General features: G+C 32.5%; 2 protein-coding genes across 3 annotated transcripts in view; one reads left to right on the forward strand and one right to left on the reverse strand.

Annotated features, from left to right (window-relative positions):
* Nucleotides 1–1,782, forward strand: part of LOC111704808 (ubiquitin carboxyl-terminal hydrolase 4) — a 4,124-nt gene extending 2,342 nt beyond the window's left edge. The window contains exons 3-5 of one of the 2 annotated variants that reach the window (XM_023477157.1): nt 497–778; nt 1,089–1,210; nt 1,662–1,781. In XM_023477157.1, the coding sequence (XP_023332925.1) occupies nt 497–778; nt 1,089–1,210; nt 1,662–1,726 (469 nt within the window). In that variant the 3' untranslated portion in view covers nt 1,727–1,781. Of the gene's footprint in view, nt 1–496; nt 779–1,088; nt 1,211–1,661 lie in introns of both variants that reach the window. The other variant, XM_023477156.1, reaches the window with a different exon arrangement.
* Nucleotides 1,783–2,890: 1,108 nt separating this feature from the next.
* On the reverse strand, nt 2,891–16,287 carry LOC111704803 (SET and MYND domain-containing protein 4). The gene is made up of 15 exons (XM_023477152.1): nt 16,219–16,287; nt 14,752–14,848; nt 14,210–14,273; nt 13,220–13,291; nt 11,826–11,941; nt 11,074–11,158; nt 9,726–9,825; nt 9,052–9,129; nt 8,082–8,295; nt 7,725–7,794; nt 7,105–7,175; nt 6,719–6,799; nt 5,180–5,235; nt 3,653–3,689; nt 2,891–2,988 (listed from the first exon to the last, which is right to left on the reverse strand). Exons 1-15 carry the CDS (start codon nt 16,273–16,275, stop codon nt 2,891–2,893), a joined length of 1,296 nt encoding a protein of 431 aa, XP_023332920.1. The 5' UTR covers nt 16,276–16,287.
* Between the last annotated feature and the right edge of the window lie 3,587 nt (nt 16,288–19,874).

Raw genomic sequence — 19,874 nt, forward strand, 5'->3', positions numbered from 1 at the left:
GGGGGGGGGGGGGGTCTAAAAGGTGTTCTCTAGGACAGACCCTTACTATGCTCTAAATGAATACTTACTGGGCTACGGTTCAATAATGCAAATTGTAAGCTCCCAAGAATCTTTAAATGTGCGAAATATACCTCTATCAAAAAACATTAGTGTTTAAAACATTAAAAAAACATTGATAATACTTATTAAGTAATTTCTTAGAGAACGATTTCTGAACCCCCCCTGGACCCCCACTCCTATAAAATTTGTACATGCATCTTATATTTAACACATACAAAAAGCTGGTCATGTGGCCGCAGCGCTCGGCCCAGAAAGTGTCTTAACCTAACCTAACCTAACCTAACCCGAAATCTATGCTAATTTTGTTGAAAATTGTTGGAAATTGTCATGTACAAAATTGATAGGAGGGGGGCCGGGGTCAATAAATCGTTCACTAGCACAGACCCACTTATTAAATCATTAGAGTGATTAGTTTTATATAATATATTTGTTCCAGGTATTTAGTCGACTGTCGGTGGTTCAAACAATGTCGGAAATATCTTGGTTTCGAGGAACGGTCTGGTTTGGGGGCCGGGTCTGTATCAGAGGCAGGAACAGAGGAGGCCCATCCTGGACCAATAGATAATAGTGACCTTATGGACCCATTAGCTCCCAGTGAATTAAAAAAGCACATGATAGAAGAAATGAATTATTGCATGGTTCCTGCTGATATATGGAACCCGATGCAGGAACAGTTTGGTTTAGTAGAGGGACAGGAACCTTTACCAAGAACAGTCAGGTATAAACACTCCCACCCCTTACAATTTGCTTTTTCATGATAACTCAGACCGTGAGAACTTTATTCACCCCTTTAACCCCTCCCCACTTCCCTTCTTATTATTTAATAATATTTTTAAAATTTTGTCGTCCCCACATTCTCACAGATGCTATAATTATGAGAATCTTTACCTAAAGATTTCTTCATTTTCCCAAATTCAATGATTTAAGCTTAAATATCCGAGGAAAATTACTGTTGACTATTCAAGAAAATGTATACCCCTATTTTTTAAAATAAAAAATATTTTTATATCAATGGTTTTGATGTTTAGGGAGTATGGTTTGTTTGTGAAGCACTGCAGGGTCGAGGTATATCTAACCGAGCTTTGTCTAGCTCTGAACTCAGATCCAGAGAATAAAATCAAAATGAAGTTTAGCAAAGCGGACACCATAGGTTAGGGGTTTAATTAGTTATAATTTATCGTTCAATATTCACTCAGATCCAGTATCCTGTGCATGAAATCTGCCAACATGACGAAAAAGTGCCATAATTTTCTAGAAAACATGCAAATATAAAAGAAAATGTCCTAATTTTAACTTCTTTTTAAAAAAAAGTTTATATCGATAGCGACGTATCTTCGAAAATATTTAGTTTAGTCTATGGAATGGAATTTGAGGAATTAAATAGTTTGAATTTATTTCGATACAATATCAAATCAAAGTTTATGGAATGGAATAATAAGGAATTTAAACGTTTGAATTGATTTTGATATTTCATATGTTTTCTTTGATTGATGAAACTAGGCTATATTCTATTTGACAGAACATTTTCACCTTGGATTCATTGTAAAACAAGAAATAAATCAAAAATTTAATTTATAAATTTTATCCAAAATTTTGATTAGCATACATCATGAATGAAATGAGACGAGAGTTCAATATACCAGAAACAGCAAAGTGCAGAGTCTGAAGTAAATACACTTCATGTTATGAACTTATAGAAGGATTATCATCTACATATCAGGTACAGCCAGGGGTGTATATTTGGTTGAAAAATGGCCCCCCTCTCTCGCCCCATCTTTTTAGGATTTTTTTTTCTCGCTAAAATGGGAGTTTTAAAAAGGATGTAGAAACCACGACCAAGTGTAATATTGAATACACTTTTCTAAGAAAAAACATTTCAGATATCCTAAATATCGGTGAACGGACCTTTACTGCATATTCAATATTAAACTTAGCTATCTTTATATTGACAAGTTTTGTCAGACTCATAAATTTAATTTAATGGATAATTAACTTTTATGGCTAAAAAACGGATATTGATTTAGAAATTGAATGATAATATATTATTTCTGTACTTGAGATTATGCAATATACATTTTTATTTTATTGTATTTTATTGTACTCGTTGTAATTAAGTGTGATTTATTATAACTAGGCTTTTAGGGCGCTTCGCGCCCATCTTCTATTTCAACTTTTAATTGTGGCTTTATTTATCTTTTCTTTGAATAAAACAAAAACAGAAAAACGTTTGCGGATTATATAATATTTTTTAAACAAAAATTTTAAAATTTTGATCATTCAAAAACCTTTCCTTGGGTCACACTCACGTGAGGTCCCACACAAAATTTGGGCCGGATCGGTTCAGCCGCTTTTATTTTAATTTAGAGAAATTTTTGTAATTTATTGTTATTTTTTTGTTAGTAATTTTATTTTCAAAGAGTCAGGTTTATACCCGGGGCAGACATTAATCCTGGAGATTAAGGGTGAGGATGGGGAATGGCCTAGAAATAAAATAAGGTAAAATTATGTTCTTGAGTTCTTAATATTGTATTATTTAGGTTTTAGGTTAGAATTCCAAAATGCGTTAAAATTGTCTGAACTACTTTTTCGGACTCAAAGCTGAAACTTATCTTCACTTCTCTCTAACGTAGTTGTAAAATGTTAATGATTAAAAAGACTCATATTTAAATCATTCCTAACCGAATTACTTTTTGTAAACTTCTGAATGGTTTTGAAACTTGAAATTTGTAATCTAATCTAAATTTATTTGTTGTAGGGTGATAAAGTCACTTAATCACCCTACAACGGGAAATATTAGGTGTTATAAATTCCATCAAAATTGAAAAAAAGATTAAAATGAGTTGACCAATATATATTGTCCCTGAAGGCAGCGGAGTAGAAAACATGCAAATATTGTTTTTGTAAATGTATCATACTCCTCTCTTCTATCTGAAAATATTCATTTTAACAAAGAAAAAATCTGGACTACTCCACAATCTTATATTTCTATATATTAAGGAAAGAGTAAAATGTGAGTGCTGAAACGACTCTGTGACCTGCTTGTTCCACTATTTGATTTGATGGCCCATATATAAGAAAAATTATTTTATTTGCAAATTTTGTTCTGGTCAATAACTCTTGAAAAAGAGAAGTTATGATGGAAAATACATATTTCAATCTAGAAACGTTAAATTAGGCAGTCATTTTTTTTCTTCGGATTTGATTTTTACCACAAAAAATAATGTATAAATTATGCATTAAATACTTATTTTCACAACAAAAATGATGAATAAATTCTGTAATAAATATACATGATGTTTTTGATATTTTTTTTAATTCCAGTTTCCAGGACAACCAAACTTGTTCAAAATGGCAATTTTAACAAATTTGTGTAAAGTCATGTTAGGACGGAATAAGATGAATCTAAAGCAAAAAAATAAACAAAATCTAATTTTCTAAATCTTACATCTTTGCAACCTAGCGTCGTAGACTTTTGATAGCTCAAACTAAATTGTGTTGGATCTATAATATCCAAGGTTTACGACTTCAAGCTGCAAAGATATATGGTTGAGAAATTCAGAGTTTTATGCAATTGTTTATTTATATTTCCTACCTCCATGTGTACACAGGTTGAACAATGTGGCATAATCCTAAAATAATCTTTATATAATTAATTAATTCTTCAATCAATTAATTAACATTTAAATTAATTAAAGCAAAATATGTTTAATAGCAGAATTCTAATGACAGGAGTATATAAAACAATATTAGTTTGCTCAGTTTAATCCTTAAATAACCAAACAATTAGATATCTCCATTCTCTCTTTTGGAAAATTTCATTAAAAAAGACGAGACTTTTTTGCTTTCAAATATCTTAATATTAAAATTCCAAAATTATTATTTTTTTTGCCATATTTTGAACCATTTTTGAAACATTCAAAATCTATTTCAATTATTTAAACTACATTTCGTTATTTTGGTTTACAAATACAGCATTGTTTTAAATGTTTTAGGGAAGACAACATATCAAAAATTGACAGAAAAATTATAAAACATTTTATTTGCCATTCTGTACTTCAACAAATGCTAAAACAAAATAAGAATAAAAGGTTCTCAGGGAGATTTCATTTATCTAAAAAGAATTTCTCTCGAATTTTTTTAGTTTTCCAGCTAGAGAATGGTGGGTTCAGAATTTTTTTCATTTCGTTCGTTCATCATTCGTAAACGACCCATTTCGTTAGTCTTTTTTATCGTTAAAAAATAATTTTGTTCGATCGTTTTTTCAAAAGTACGTTTGACAAAAACCGTTCGTTCATTAAAAAAAGATAGTATATTTAATCTTTTGGAAAATTCGTCCCTACAGTAAAAAAAAATATCGATTTTTCAAGTTCGTTCGAACAATTTTAAATCGTTTGTTTTTAAAAAACTATAGTTTTTTTCATTTCTCTGAACGAATCAAGTCGTTCGACCATCGTTCGTTTTCTTTTCTAAACGATACAATCGTTTATATAAAAAAATCAGTTCGGTCTCAAAAATTTCGTTTGTTCACAAAAACTAGGGTGTCCATGGTAAATCGAAATCACTCAAAAAAATTGTATAATTTACTCTTAAACAAATTAGAATCAATGGAAATTTAAAACCCCCGAGGGATTCAATGACAGAGCGTAGCCCAAGGGTTTATCATTGGATACCTAAATTTTTAACATCAAAATGTCGCACAAACCAAATAAAGATTTTTACCACAAACTCCAGTTTTCTAAACCCGATATAGTTTCAACCTGATTGTATACCTTTGGTATTTCAAACTTAGATTATTTAATCTAACATTTTTCATAGTTTGAAATATCAACGATGAACGATTTTAGCAACTATTTAAGTGTATTTGATGGTGTTACAAAGCAAATTGTTTTACCAGACACTTTTAAAATCACTTTTTCTGTTTACACTGCACAATTGCTGTGTTTCATGATTATTGAACTTTTTAAAGTTAAAACTTGATTCAGTGAGTCGCCTTACTATTCCAGAGTTTTCTGGTTATCACTGTAATATAAAAAATTTGAGTTTTAATTGCAAAGACTTAATTAATTTCGTTGAAGTGGAGGGTGTAAAGCGCACTGATTTTGTAATAAACGTAATTTACCTCACTTAAATACTCCTCTTCTACTCCGAACTTTGGATGAGATACGGTAAACTTTTCTGTACATTATCTACTTTTTTACAACAGACAAGGACAAGTTTATTTCTGTACATTATCTACATTTTTACAACAGACAAGGACAAGTTTACTTCTGTACATTATCTACATTTTTACAACAGACAAGGACAAGTTTATTTCTGTACATTATCTACTTTTTTACAACAGACAAGGACAAGTTTATTTCTGTACATTATCTACATTTTTACAACAGACAAGGACGAGCTTATTTCTGTACATTATCTACATTTTTACAACAGACAAGGACGAGTTTATTTCTGTACATTATCTACATTTTTACAACAGACAAGGACGAGTTTACTTCTGTACATTATCTACATTTTTACAACAGACAAGGACGAGTTTACTTCTGTACATTATCTACATTTTTACAACAGACAAGGACGAGCTTATTTCTGTACATTATCTACATTTTTACAACAGACAAGGACAAGTTTATTTCTGTACATTATCTACATTTTTACAACAGACAAGGACGAGTACATTTAATAAAAATTGATATTGAAACATTTTTTTATAAAACAAAGTAAAATTCTTTGTCAAGATCTTTGATATAAAAATGCGGTTCAGCTTCCTCGCAGGATGATTTATTTTTCTATGAGGAAGTTTGTATGCAATACACGCTATACTTCATGAAGTATGTTGCGTAACATGCCTATTGAAGGAATCAAAATGTCAGTGCTAAGGCAGCAGGGTCATTTGACAGTACGCTCACGATGAACCGTTAAACGACCCTACTGTGTTACAGCTGAACTTTTTCTTTATTTTCTAGGAATGTAATGCAACGTCCTTTATGTAGTATAGATCGTGTACTGCATATATATATAGAAACATAAATCATTTTAATCAGATTAAGGTACCGTGTAAATCGATAATTGCCATCTTTGCATGAAGGATTACTTTAAAATACGCTTACAGTCCCTGTAACTGCACTCTACGGACCCCAACAGTCCCTGTAACTGCACTCTACGGACCCCAAAAATTATATTTTCCTGGAACTCTATTTCAGACTGCAGAGAGAACACTATTTTCTAATAACTGCTAATATCAAATTCTTAGTAAGATTCCAATGGCAAATTGATTGAGTCGTTGCCACAAATTCAGATTTTTAAATCCCATTATCTTTGCAACCCAATGGCAGAGACCATAGCTTAGATAATTTAAATATGATTTATGTTTGATAAAAAAAGTTTCAATATCAATGCTAGCTTGCAAAGATATAGGAATTCGAAAATTTTAGTTTGTCACAAAGACTTAATTCCTTTATTTTTCATAAACAACCACATTCTTAAATGAGTCGATTCATTTCACGTTTATACTGAAAATCATTTCTTATTTTCAATTGGCATAAATGTATAAAAAAAAACATTATTCTTTTGTGCCAAGTTTACGTTGAATGAAGCATCAATTATATTAAATTTTGAATTGAGAAAAGATATGAAAAAGTATAAACATAATGTATCCCTTGGTTTTCCACGAAGTACTCTTTAGGTTTCTGCGCAATTGACCGGAATGCGAGGAGCAGGAGAGGAAGGTTGTTAATCCCTGAAATAGATTGTGAATTAGATGAAATTAAAGCATAGTGAAACAAATTAAGATCATTTTTGAAATTTTAACAGTAAAGGTGTAATCAGAAATTGAAACAACAATAAATTGATTTGAAAGTACAGGGTTACTCATTTAGGATAAGACTATAATGACGACCCAAAATTCATGAAATATTATTTACAATTTGATTTACAAGTTTAATCTTTGAATATAATTTTTGATTAGTCTATGCAACGAATTGGAAACGAAATCTGTACTGCACAGTTGTTCCTAAAGTCTCATCCTTGATGGGTCATGTTTACCTGTTTGCTGGAAAACATGCGTAAGACGACATTCATATTTGTGGAATGATTTTAACGCTTCCTGTTGGCAACTGTATCAATAACAACAATCGTAATTTTTCTCATGCTATTACTATATAATAAAACTCTTCGCTCATATATATATATATATATATATGTATATATATAAATAGCTATAGCTGGCCAAACCACTGGACAAATTGGCTATCACTTTTTTAGGAAACCCATGGGTATATACCCTGATGGGGGTAACGTATGCTTAAAAAAAATTGTATTGTCCCGGGCAACGTCAGGCACTGCGGTTAGTTTTTAATAAATTGGATTTTGTAATTTGCACTAATATATCTCGTGAGTTGTGCACAGTAGCAGAATTCCTAATATAAAAGAGAGAACGAAGATTACAATCATTCTGCTTTTTGATTCAATAATGACTGCACAAACATAGCACACCAATTTACCAACCTAGGAAACCCTGAGACTTTTTAATTGCAGATTTTGTTGGATTTGTTTAAGAAACAAATACGAATAGACGGTTTACAGTAGTTGATTAATGTAAGAAAAATATCCTTGTATAAAATAATAAATTCATAAACATAATTTTAATACTTTTGTTTTATTTCCTTGAAGTGCAAAATGTGGCTTCGCTGCAAGTTGGACAAGGAATAGGAGCAGTTGTGTATCGGAGACAAACTTTTCAACATTTCAAATATTTCTTTTCTTAAAATTTCCGTCTTATCTTGAGCTCTATCCGCTTTTAGACAAATTGAAAATTGTATTAAAATATAACAATTTAAACTTATTAAATCCTCTGAATGATGAATAGCTGAGTTTAATAAATGTTCCCAGTTTGAACTAATGGATTATGCTAAAACGATCTCTTCCACTGAATGGTAAATTCTTAAAATGTCCGCAATATATACTCACACTGCAGCTTCTAGGATTGACAAAGAATATAAAAGAAATGTTTTAAATCTTTCCTATGCAAATGTTTTCATAATGTTCATCACAAATTGTCGAAACAATCGGTCTTTCAACAAAGATGACCTCTCCGGGTGAAATATCCCTCGTGGCGACAACATGGCGGCCGACTCCGGCATCGTATCTAATTTTAATGGCGCAAGATGCCGCGGGGAGCAGGGGATGAGGATCTTGAAGTTGGAATTTCTCCGGAACCAAACCAAATTCTCGCTCCTGAATTTAAAATTTAAAATGAGAATTTAATTCTGGATTTCTGCGAGTTTTTGAATGCACTGTTTTTCAATGGATTGCATTTATCTGTACACTTCAATCGCAAATTGGAATAAACAGAAAATTAATTTTATAATTTTGCAACTAGTTCATTTATTGACAAATTTGCATTAAATAAGAACAAAGGAACTAAACCTTAATTTCATATATGACAACACGTCATATGTATAATTCATAAAATTGTCGCAAATGTCAAAAGTTGCAAACATTTTCCTCTAAATCTAATTCTATAATCCATTTATCGATTTTCAACCTGATGTTGTATAACTTTAACTATTTGATCTAACAGAATTCATTTTTGGAAATATCTAAGGTCTACAACATCAGGTTGCAAAGAAGTAAGGATTATAGAATTATAGTTTAAGCTAATTGTTAAGCTTTTCCTTTGAATTAAAGAAAAGGTCGTCATTAAATTTCAATTATTTTTAAGCAACCAGTATAATCCGTTCCACAAGAAACCATATTCGTTTATATCAATACAATGAAGACTATTTTGAATTCAATTTTGATTTTTGATTTTTAAGAGCATGGATGCACACAAACATGGTAACAAAGAAAAGCTGTCAATTAACAGCTTCTCTTTGTTTACTTGTAAACTTGCATTTAAGAAAAAGCTTTTTAACAATAAAAACATAAATAGAAAATTAGTCTTCATTATATTGATATAAACGCCGACGACTGTATTATTAAGATACTAACCCTAAGTGCAAGATCAGGTTCATTCTCGAAAACGAACCCGTCCTCCTCAGCTTGTTTAGCAAGGTTTATAAACGCCTCCTGAAAGCACAACGTTAACAAAAAGTTTGGAACAAACCAGCAGCTGGGAATGAATTATATTTAATAAACCAATTTTAACCTATGTGAGACTGGTTAATGTTTCTCCGCCTAAATTTTATAGCCAAGCAAAAACTGCCGATTTTTGCATCTCAACTTTTTAAACCATCTCTTAAAATATTCATTAACTTAAAACACTGGTAAAGCAAGTTTTTGCGTAAGTACCCTTCATACGCATTTGGCAATGCACAAAAAACCTTTATCAGATCAATAATGTTAAAGGTGTTGCATTGTTGCATGGAGTGGAGAGTTACTTGAAATTACGCTTTTAGTCCCTTTAAACCAACTAAACAAGTTTGTTGATATAATGTAGAATAAGCTAAAATGAATTTGTTCTCAGTTCAGAATTGAAATGAGGTTTGCGACATTGTTCTGAAATGTGTTGATATTGAAATGATTTGTTAGCGTACGTACAAGGAAATTGTAAAGAGGGGTCTTAAATTTTTTCTCTGTCTAGGGAGGCCCCAAACCCCCTGGAAATTATAGATTTCACTTATCCAAGGGGGGGGGCTGAGCCCTAAATAAGCCTCTGAGTGTACCTGAAGGTTAACTGTTAGATCACTTCGCATATCCTTCCTTAACCCACTCCACTCAATTGCCTCCACAGCAAGATTAAACGCTGTTTGTGCCCGTCCTATTCTAACCAATTTAATTTAATGTATTTTCCAAAATATCTATTTTTGTCTACGTGAAAACTGTGAAATAGGAACATAACAGTTATGCAATCTTTTGTGTATTTGACGTTGTTATAAAGCAAACATAACAGTTATGCAATCTTTTGTGTATTTGACGTTGTTATAAAGCAAACAGTTTTAAAATTAACTTGTTAAGTAAGCTCGGTCTGAGTACACTGCACAACTTCTGGGTTTCATATTTGTCAGACTATTTATAATTTGAGCCGAACAGTCGTCTTCCTGTTCCACAGTTTTATAAACCCCACTGTATGAAGAATGTATGCACATTTCTAGCGTTTAAAATAATAGAAACTGAAAAGTCATTTCAAGGACAACTTTCAACTTTAATTTGTGTTAAGTTAAAATGATTATAGTTTAGGTAAAGGCAAAAAAAGTTTCTAAGCTCGTTTATTTTGTCTAGATTATTCTAGAATATTCTCTTTTTTTGAAGATTTAAGTTATTTCGGAAAATTTTCATTCACCAGACTTAACTAGGTGGACTTAGTTGGTCGTGCCGGGTCTAATAATCACATAGAGGTACTGTTAGCCCAGAGCTAAAAACTATAGAATTGGAAACCCTCAATACCGATTGATTAATCTAAATATACATTGTGGACACTTTTGATTTCTGCTAAATCCGCTCTTTTTCTCTATTTCTGGATATCCCTACTGGATTCTGACCAATAATAAGTTCTCTCATTAAATGTCGCAAAAAATATTTTATTTCCCGGCTTCTGATTGGCTATTCAGGATTCTGTTTACACCACTCTAATTGGTTTGATTTTAAAAACTTTCCATAAAACAAACTCACAATTAAATTAAATAATCTTAAGATTAAGAAAAATATCAAGCATTGATCTAAATATTCACAATTCAAAAATTGTTAGCTCTGGACAACTTTATATTCACAGTAAAATTCTTTCATGGTCATGCCTAACGTACATAACCTTACTGAAACATGTTTTTTTTCAAGTTTAAATTGAAACTATACAAAGCTTATTATTTTGGTTGAGGTTGGCTTAGGGAGGAGAAATTAACGGCTATCACTGTTAACGGAAAACTACTGGGGCCTATGTACTATACAGTCATAGTCGTAAATAATATCAATACTATGAAGACTACTTTCAATTTCAAGATTAGTAGAAAAGTCGTCTTCATTGTATTGATAAAAAAGCCGACCACTGTTTAAGGTAATACAAACGAAATGCTTTACCTTCCCAGCTCTAGCTCACACTTACACTTCCTTATGTACAGCTTGTACAGACCATTATTGGGATACCCAGCAGACACGGCAACCTCTAAACAAACTTGACAATTAAAATCTTTTTAAAATTTCATAATTTTTACTATTTCCCTTATCTAAGAAAATATGCATGTTGATACATATGTTGCATTGGCATTTGAAAAACAAATGTTCATTTTCACCCTTATTGAAAATATGCTTCGATCAACTTTGGTGGCTTTTAAACTTTTGTTTGGTCAAGGATAAATGAGATATCCTTATTTTAAAACTTAAAATTGATAAGTTTCAATTGTAGCTTCTCCGATAAAAGTGACTTGCGTAATTAAGGAAATTGTCGATTCAAATTCAGAAAATTTTAAGACAAAAATTTGTCTTAATTGTTACTCAGACAGAGGTTGACAAGGCACCGAATTGTGAATCTGAAATGTCTATCTTTATATATATTGAGGGTCACTTGAACCAACTTATAATAATTCAATACTTCCGTATTTAGAGTTAAATACAAAAAAAAAATTTATATTGATCGATGTTGATCGATATTAATCGATGTTAATAGCTATTGATAGTTGTTGATCGATATTGATAGATTTTTATCGCAATTGGTCGGTTTTGATCGATATTGATGGATGTTGATCGCAATTGATCAATGTTGATTGATATTGATCGCTAGTGATTGATGTGGATCGAAATTGATCGTCACCGGACAAAATGTTTAAAATTACCTATATCCTCTATGCACTCTTTATATTGTTTGGTTTGGTAGAATGCAGCTGATCTATTTGCTGCAGCAGAGGCTAGTGCCTCCCCCTCCAGTAGTATAGGGTTACAGGGGGCATATCTGAACAGTTGTGTAAAGGGTTAAAAGGGGCATATCTGAACAGTTGACTAGGGTTACAGGGGGCATATCTGAACAGTAGTATAGGGTTACAGTGGGCATATCTGAACAGTTAACTAGGGTTACAGGGGGCATATCTGAACCGTTGAATAGGGTTACAGTGGGCATATCTGAACCGTTGAATAGGGTTACAGTGGGCATATCTGAACAGTAGTATAGGGTTACAGTGGGCATATCTGAACAGTAGTATAGGGTTACAGTGGGCATATCTGAACAGTAGTATAGGGTTACAGGGGGCATATCTGAACAGTAGTATAGGGTTACAGGGGGCATATCTGAACAGTAGTTTAGGGTTACAGGGGGCATATCTGAACAGTTGACTAGGGTTACAGTGGGTATATCTGAACAGTAGTATAGGGTTACAGCGGGCATATCTGAACAGTATTATAGGGTTACAGGGGCCATATCTGAACAGTAGAATAGGGTTACATGGGGAAGGGGCATATCTTAAAAGAAAAAAAAAGTATCAATTTTTAGATTTTTCAGATAATTATTATGTATTTTCCATATCTAAAATTTGGAAGCTCACTCATTTTAAGTTTTGTCTTTTCAATTCGTGTACTGTCTCTGCAATGTGAATTTCTTGTATTTTTTAAATTTGTTAATTGTTTCTCTTAAGTAATTTTTTTCTGTTTTAACTTTATGCATTTTCCCATTAAAATAGCAAATTGTAAAACGTTTTTTTAAAATTTGGTACTTTGAAATCCAGTGTTTACAATCCCTTCAAATTTGCAAGCCATGTCCCATGAAAGGGACTGTGAGCTAATTTCAAATAAACCTCCGTGCAAAGATGACAATGCACGATTCACAATGGTACTCTTAAAAGCTTTGTGTGATCAAGGCTGAATTAGATATAATGTTTATAATTTTAAAAACTAATAATTTTCAATTGTGGATGTTTACAAAAGTGACTTGCGCATGTCTAGTTTCTACTGNAGTTTCGACTGCAGTATAGCATATTTATAGTTTCTACTGCAGTATAGCATATTTATAGTTTCTTCTGCAGTATAGCATATTTGCAGGAATTATCGCAACTAAACGCGTAATTCTAAACCTAGGAAAACGACAATATCTTCCACATTATGGATCAGATAACGATTTAAAAGGTACCAGTGTGAATCGTGCTTTGCCATCTTTGCAAGAAGTGTTACTTCCAATTACGCTCACAGTCCCTTTAAATGCAATTTTGGAACTATCCCTTCAATTAATGAAATTGTTTACTTCATTGCTTCTGTGTAGAGTAGAATCGACATCTCGTATCTTCCTTCATTATATGCTCGGTTCCCATCCTCCCTACGTACAGAAATACAATTCATCAAGGATTGTTTAAACCAAAGATAAAATAGATATATTGTATTATATGCTATGTTCTCATCCTTCCTATTAATATCTTTACAATATAACAAAAGATTGTTTAAACCAAGGCTAAAATAAATATCTTTACAAAATAATCAAGGATTGTTTAAACCAAAGATAGAATTATAGTGGTACAATATAATCAAGGATTGTTTAAACCAAATATAAATAGATAACTCGTATCTTCTCTCATCATTTGCTCTGTTCCCATCTTCCTTATAGATATGCATACAATATAATCAAGGATTGATTAAACCTAGAGTCACATTACATAAGAATTAAAACGTTTCAAAACTTGTCGTAAAACAAACCATTTCCATTCTAAAAAAGTTCTGAACCTATTCTGACAAAGCATAAACTTATTCTGATAAAGTTTCAAATCGTTTCTGACAAATTTTACCGAATATATTCTGAAAAAGTACCGAACCTATTCTGACAAAGTACCTAACCTATTCTGATAGAGTACAGAACCTTTTCTGACAAATTACGTATCTAGGTCAGCAGAATACTGAACCTTTTCTGACAAAGCACCGAACCTATTCTGACAAAGTACTGAACCTATTCTGACAAAGTGCTGAACCTTTTCTGACAAAGTACTGAACCTATTCTGACAAAGTACTGAACTTATTCTGACAAAGCACCGATGCTATTCCAACAAAGTACCAAATCTATTCTGACAAAGTACCGAACATATTCTGAAAAATTATCAAATCGTTAATGACAAAGTATACCAATTTTATTCCGACAAAGTGCTGAACCTTTTCCGACAAAGTAGTGACCCAATTCCAAAAAAGTTCCGATCTATTCCGACAAAGTATCAAACTTTTACTTTACCGAAAGTGTTTAAAAACTGACCTGTTGGTTTTACTAAGTTCCTCGTCCTTCCTTGGCCAGGCTCCTTCTTCATTAATCAAATCTCCTAAAATAAAATAAGGATCCGTACAAGCTGGAAAGTAAGAGAAAGAATTAGAACCACCCTAGGGATCAATTAGGTACTGTAAGCGTAATTTAAATTAACCCTCCATTCAAGGATGTGCAGTGCCTGGCAGTGCCCGATTTACAACGTTACATTTGAAAGCTTAATCTGATCAAAATTTTGAAAGATACCTTCGTTTTCTTACTTAAAAAAGTGATTATTTCTGTGAATTTCTTTATTGTTATAAGCCAGAAGTGCGCAAGGCTGCACTTTCGCAGAGAAACTGCAAATGAAAATAAACAGTTTAAAGAAACATGGATAACTTATTAATACTTGATCAGACAATGCTTTGAAGGGTACCGTTGTAAATCGGCCATTTCCATCTTTGCTGCATGCATGGAGGGTCAATAAAAATTAGATTTATTGTACCTTTATTAATTCACAAGTTTCGATCATGCACTGGCTATAAAGTTAAACTGACCTACAGCTAGACTCAGCTCCTTGCTGCACACAATCTTAATCCTCTCCTCTAAACTATCCGTCTCCTGGAACTCCTGCCGGCAAACTTTTGTCAATTCCTGAAGCCAAACCAATTCTTCAACTAAACCATTTCTTCAAATAAACCAATTCTTCAAACAAACCAATTCTTCAAACAAACCAATTCTTCAAATAAACCAAGTAAATAAGGCTCAACAACAGCTTAGACCCGAGTCGTATTTTCTTGAATTTTTTAAATCGCCGGCTCTGGAGATTAATAACAAGAAAAGAACAAGCAATATTTAATCTGGAGATTAAGAAAAAGAGTGGATTAAGCATTAATTACGATATCCACCATTCAAAAGTTCCCAGCTCTGATAAAACTCTTTATATTTCTGGTAATATTTAAAGCACAAAAAAGGTTTACTTTATTTTAGAAATTCAGTGCATGAGAAAATTTTATCATTATTGTTTCAAGAATTCAGAATTGTAAAATTATAAAATTAGGTTTTTAAATGAATGCCTAAAATACTTTAAAGGGAGTGACCGGCTATGTAAGGTAGTTGAACTGAGTATGCAGTGTTGTGGAAACCTTCTAAAATCAGGAAAACATATGTTTATTTTCAAAAAAAAAGAGAAATTATTATTGTGTTTTTTATTGTGTGCATTTTGAAAATACATTCCTACAGTTAATCACAAATTAAAAATTTTATATTTTAAAAGATATTTCTGACTGTTTTAAGGTTAAATAGAAATTCATATATAGCGAGCTTTAAAGTTTTATTTTAAAAGTTGTATCCAAAGGTTTGAAAATAAGATATGATCGTTCATAAGATAGAATTGCTATTTTGGAATTAAGATCTAAAAGTTTAAAAAATAAATTTGATTATTTGAAAGTTGATTTTGATGGTTTGATAGTTAGATTTGATAGTTTGAAAGACAGATCTGTTTGTTTGTAAGTTAGATTTACTCAATAGCTTTAAAGTTCGATGTGAAAGTTGTTTTGATAGTTAATTCTGATACAGAGAAGTTGTGCACTGTTAAAAACGGACCCACTTAATTTACTAACTACTTAACTACTCAAGCTTCTGGTGAACCTGTTCGAATTGAAAAAATATCAAATACACATAAAATTACTTAAATGTCGTCTTCCTATTCCTCAGTTTCATAAATCTCACTGAAGATTAGTGGTTAATATTGATGGTGCAATACAGTCGTTGTCGTATATATCAAAACAATGAAGACGACTTTCGATTTAATTATTTGATTTTTAATAAGCTTTAAAACGGCATGGATACAAACAAACATGGGAACAAAGAGAGGCTACCAATTAACAACTTCTCTTTGTTTACATGTAAACTTGTAATTTGAAAACAAGCTTGGTAGAAATCAAAACTTATACAGAGTCGTCAATTCAGTGTATTGATATAAACGCCGACCACTCTAATTTGATGGTTTGAAGATAAGGTTCCTGAATGTAGGAGCGAAGATTAAAGGTTTCATCCTTCTCTGTCTCCCCGTCAGACATTCTAAATAAAATTTTTCTGAAATAATATTTTTTCCGAAATAATGTTTTTTTCAGAAACTGGTTTATGTATGGTTTATGTATGGTCTATGTATGGTTTATGTATGGTTAATGTATGGTTTGAAGGGAGTGCTTGTGAAAAATAAAGTCTGGACAATTGATCTTCAAATTACTTTCTTGCTCTATAATTGATCTACCAGGAACCCCTATCCTACTCTAATTGATCTACCAAGAAACCCCTATCGTACTCTAATTGATCTACCAGGAAACCACTTTCCTACTCTAATTGATATTTCAGGAAACCCCTTTCCTACTCTAATTGATATATCAGGAAACCATATCCTACTTTAATTGATCTACCAGGAAACCCTAATCCTGGTCTAATTGATCTACCAGGAAACCCTAATCCTGGTCTAATTGATCTACCAGGAAACCCTAATCCTGGTCTAATTGATCTACTAGGAAACCCTAATCCTGGTCTAATTGATCTACCAGGAAACCCTAATCCTGGTCTAATTGATCTACCAGGAAACCCTAATCCAGGTCTTCTTGATCTACCAGGAAACCCTAATCCTGGTCTAATTGATCTACCAGGAATCCCTAATCCTGGTCTAATTGATCTACTAGGAAACCCCAATCCTGGTCTAATTGATCTTCCAGGAAACCCTAATCCTGGTCTAATTGATCTACTAGGAAACCCTAATCCTGGTCTAATTGATCTACCAGGAAACCCTAATCCAGGTCTTATTGATCTACCAGGAAATTCTAATCCTGGTCTAATTGATCTACCAGGAAACCCTAATGCAGGTCTTATTGATCTACCAGGAAACCCTAATCCTGGTCTTATTGATCTACCAGGAAACCCTAATCCAGGTCTTATTGATCTACCAGGAAACCCTAATCCAGGTCTTATTGATCTACCAGGAAACCCTAATCCAGGTCTTATTGATCTACCAGGAAACCCTAATCCAGGTCTTATTGATCTACCATCCTTAAATGTAAATGATTTTTAACGAAAAATTTGAAAGTTTGTGAACTAAATACAAAGATGAGAATGATACTGAATTGTTTGAAATTTACTTTCTCCCAATATATATCGTTCGCGTAATTTAAGAATCACTAGGAAGGATTCTGACTACTGGTACATTTTATTATTTTATCTTGATGAAGAAGATATTTTTTGTTTTTCTATTCCTTTATGTTAAATAAAACTTGCTGGGTCTACTCTACACTGTGTAGCCTGACTGGAAAGTACGACTGAATCCATATACAATACTTTTTTTTACCGGCACGGATCCTGCAACTTTAAGACTCGGATGGGGTGAATTATCAAAGGTTTATACTATCTGGTTGCAAAGATAAAGGGATTGGAAAATCAGTGTTTCTTGTTTCCTTTCAATTGTCCTCATATTAAAGCCTTTGTATGTATCTATGTAAAGTATATAAGTTCATAAATTCTAAACATATGCTGTGTTAATTTACCAATGTAAACAAGGTTTAACACTCTCACTTAAACCCTATTAAAGATGAAATAAATTTGTAATTATTAGTTCATTCATGTATAATTTATCAAAGGTAAATATTGTAACTTTAACTGTTTTTTGATTTATAGCATGTTCAGTATTAATAGACATGTGATGAATGTAATACATGCGCAGACTGACCCCCAAGCTGTGTACTACCCTATACTTGCATACTGCAGGAATTAGAAAGCTAATGGGGTAAATGGGGGGAATTTACAGAAGGAGGTAGAGAAAACCGGTTTTCGGAAAGCCATGTGGAGGAGGGCGGGTAAATGGAGTTGGGGGGGGAGGGGGGAAGGAGGAAAGCCCTTTATATGGACAGAGGTGTATAGAGGAGGGGGGCATGAGACAAAGCCCCCACCTTGAGAAGTAAATAATATGATTTTCAGGGGGGATTCAACCCCAACAGAATGTCAAAAAACTCGCCGGGACAAATTTCTATCTACGCCATCGCCAGTCGCCCCGGCTCGGATATGATAGAGTAAACTAGAGTAATATTCAACTTATTGTAAAATTGAAAGTCCTACAGTAATATTCAACATCCTGTAAACGTTTTTTAATTGATTGGTCGGGAAAATACCCAAAACAGTGTAAGCTAATCTCCACCTATTTGCTATAGTACGTTCATATATATTTGTAAACAGTTGTTACACATTTTTTGCCTGAAGCATAATAATTGTTATATGNAGTGATATGTTTCGGTGGTTTGGAGGGGTGGAGGGGGGATGGGGATAAACTAGGTTAGATGCAGAGGATTGTCATCTTGTCAAGAAGGTTAATTTGGGAATGGGTGACATCGTCCCTACTTTTCCAATGACAATGCCCCCGTGCTTCACAATTTTTTTCAAAGCAAAACTTTTTCCAAAACAAATATTTTTCCAAAACAAAGTATTTGATCTTAAAGAATTCTTCCTAAAATTCCAATATTTCTCGATGGAAAAAGTCAACAAACACTTTATCAATGTTTTATTTTGTCTCCTGTTTTGTTTTCTATCTTGACCTAGAACCTGAAAACTTCCTCCGAAAGTAGTTTGAACAGATAATTCAGAGTCGTCTTTATACTTTCTTCCACAGTGGTTTTATGCTCAAGGATCTTTAAAGCGATTGTTTAATCTAAATATCCACTGTGGACACTTTTAAGTTCTGTTTAATCCGCTCTTTACCCCTCATTTGGGATATCCATTCCAGATTTTGATCAATCATTAAATGGCGCGCAAAATTTATAATTTCCTAGCTTCTGATTTGCTGTTCGGGATTCTGCACACACCACTCTGATTGGTTGAATTTTATACACTTTCCTGAATACGAACTAGAGATTAAATTAATCTTTAGATTAATAAAAAGAGGAGATCTAGCAATTCTTAAGTTTCCAACTCTGATGGAATTACGTTAAATCAGCCTGTAACAGGGCGAGATATGCGTTCGGTTTCTTCTTTTTAAATTCAATCGTGTTTTGGTCTATAATTCAATAACCTTCAAACTTACCCAGTTGGTTTTTCATTCTTTTTAATTCGCATATGTTGACAATAAGTATAACAAGGTAAAGGTGAAAAAATATGTTTAATATGTCAAATTGTTATCAAAAGACAGAGCTTAATGGAATGTGGACAGAACTGTTAAATTTCTCTAGAATTTTAAGATTCACAGGTTCACGATTTTACTTATATTCTTTACAGAAACTTTAGTAGAATTAATTTTAAAGCGAATTTCAAATGGAGTTTTGTTAAAGATATTTACATTATGGTGGAGTGACGTTACGGATACATTTTTATACAATTATTCCAGTTTTGTTATGTTACAGCTACACTCTGATGAAATTAAATTCTGATCTAGTAACATTACGGATACATTTTATACAATTATTCCAGTTTTGTTATGTTACAGCTACACTCTGATGAAATTAAATTCTGATATAGTAACATTACGGATACATTTTATACAATTATTCCAGTTTTGTTATGTTACAGCTACACTCTGATGAAATTACATTCTGATCTTGTAACATTACGGATACATTTTTATACACTAATTCCAGTTTTGTTATGTTACAGCTACACTCTGATGAAATTACATTCTGAT

This window comes from Eurytemora carolleeae, unplaced genomic scaffold, assembly GCF_000591075.1.
Source record: "Eurytemora carolleeae unplaced genomic scaffold, Eaff_2.0 scaffold506, whole genome shotgun sequence".
NCBI lineage: Eukaryota > Metazoa > Arthropoda > Copepoda > Calanoida > Temoridae > Eurytemora > Eurytemora carolleeae.

Excerpts from the sequence above, each read along its gene's own strand:
- LOC111704803 (XM_023477152.1), bottom strand. The coding sequence starts at position 16,275 with ATGTCTGACGGGGAGACAGAGAAGGATGAAACCTTTAATCTTCGCTCC. Across the intron at positions 3,690-5,179 it reads AAGAGGAGTATTTAAGTGAG|GATTATGCCACATTGTTCAA; the intron begins GTAAATTACGTT and ends AGATTATTTTAG. Across the intron at positions 2,989-3,652 it reads CAACCTGTGTACACATGGAG|ATAGAAGAGAGGAGTATGAT; the intron begins GTAGGAAATATA and ends GAATATTTTCAG.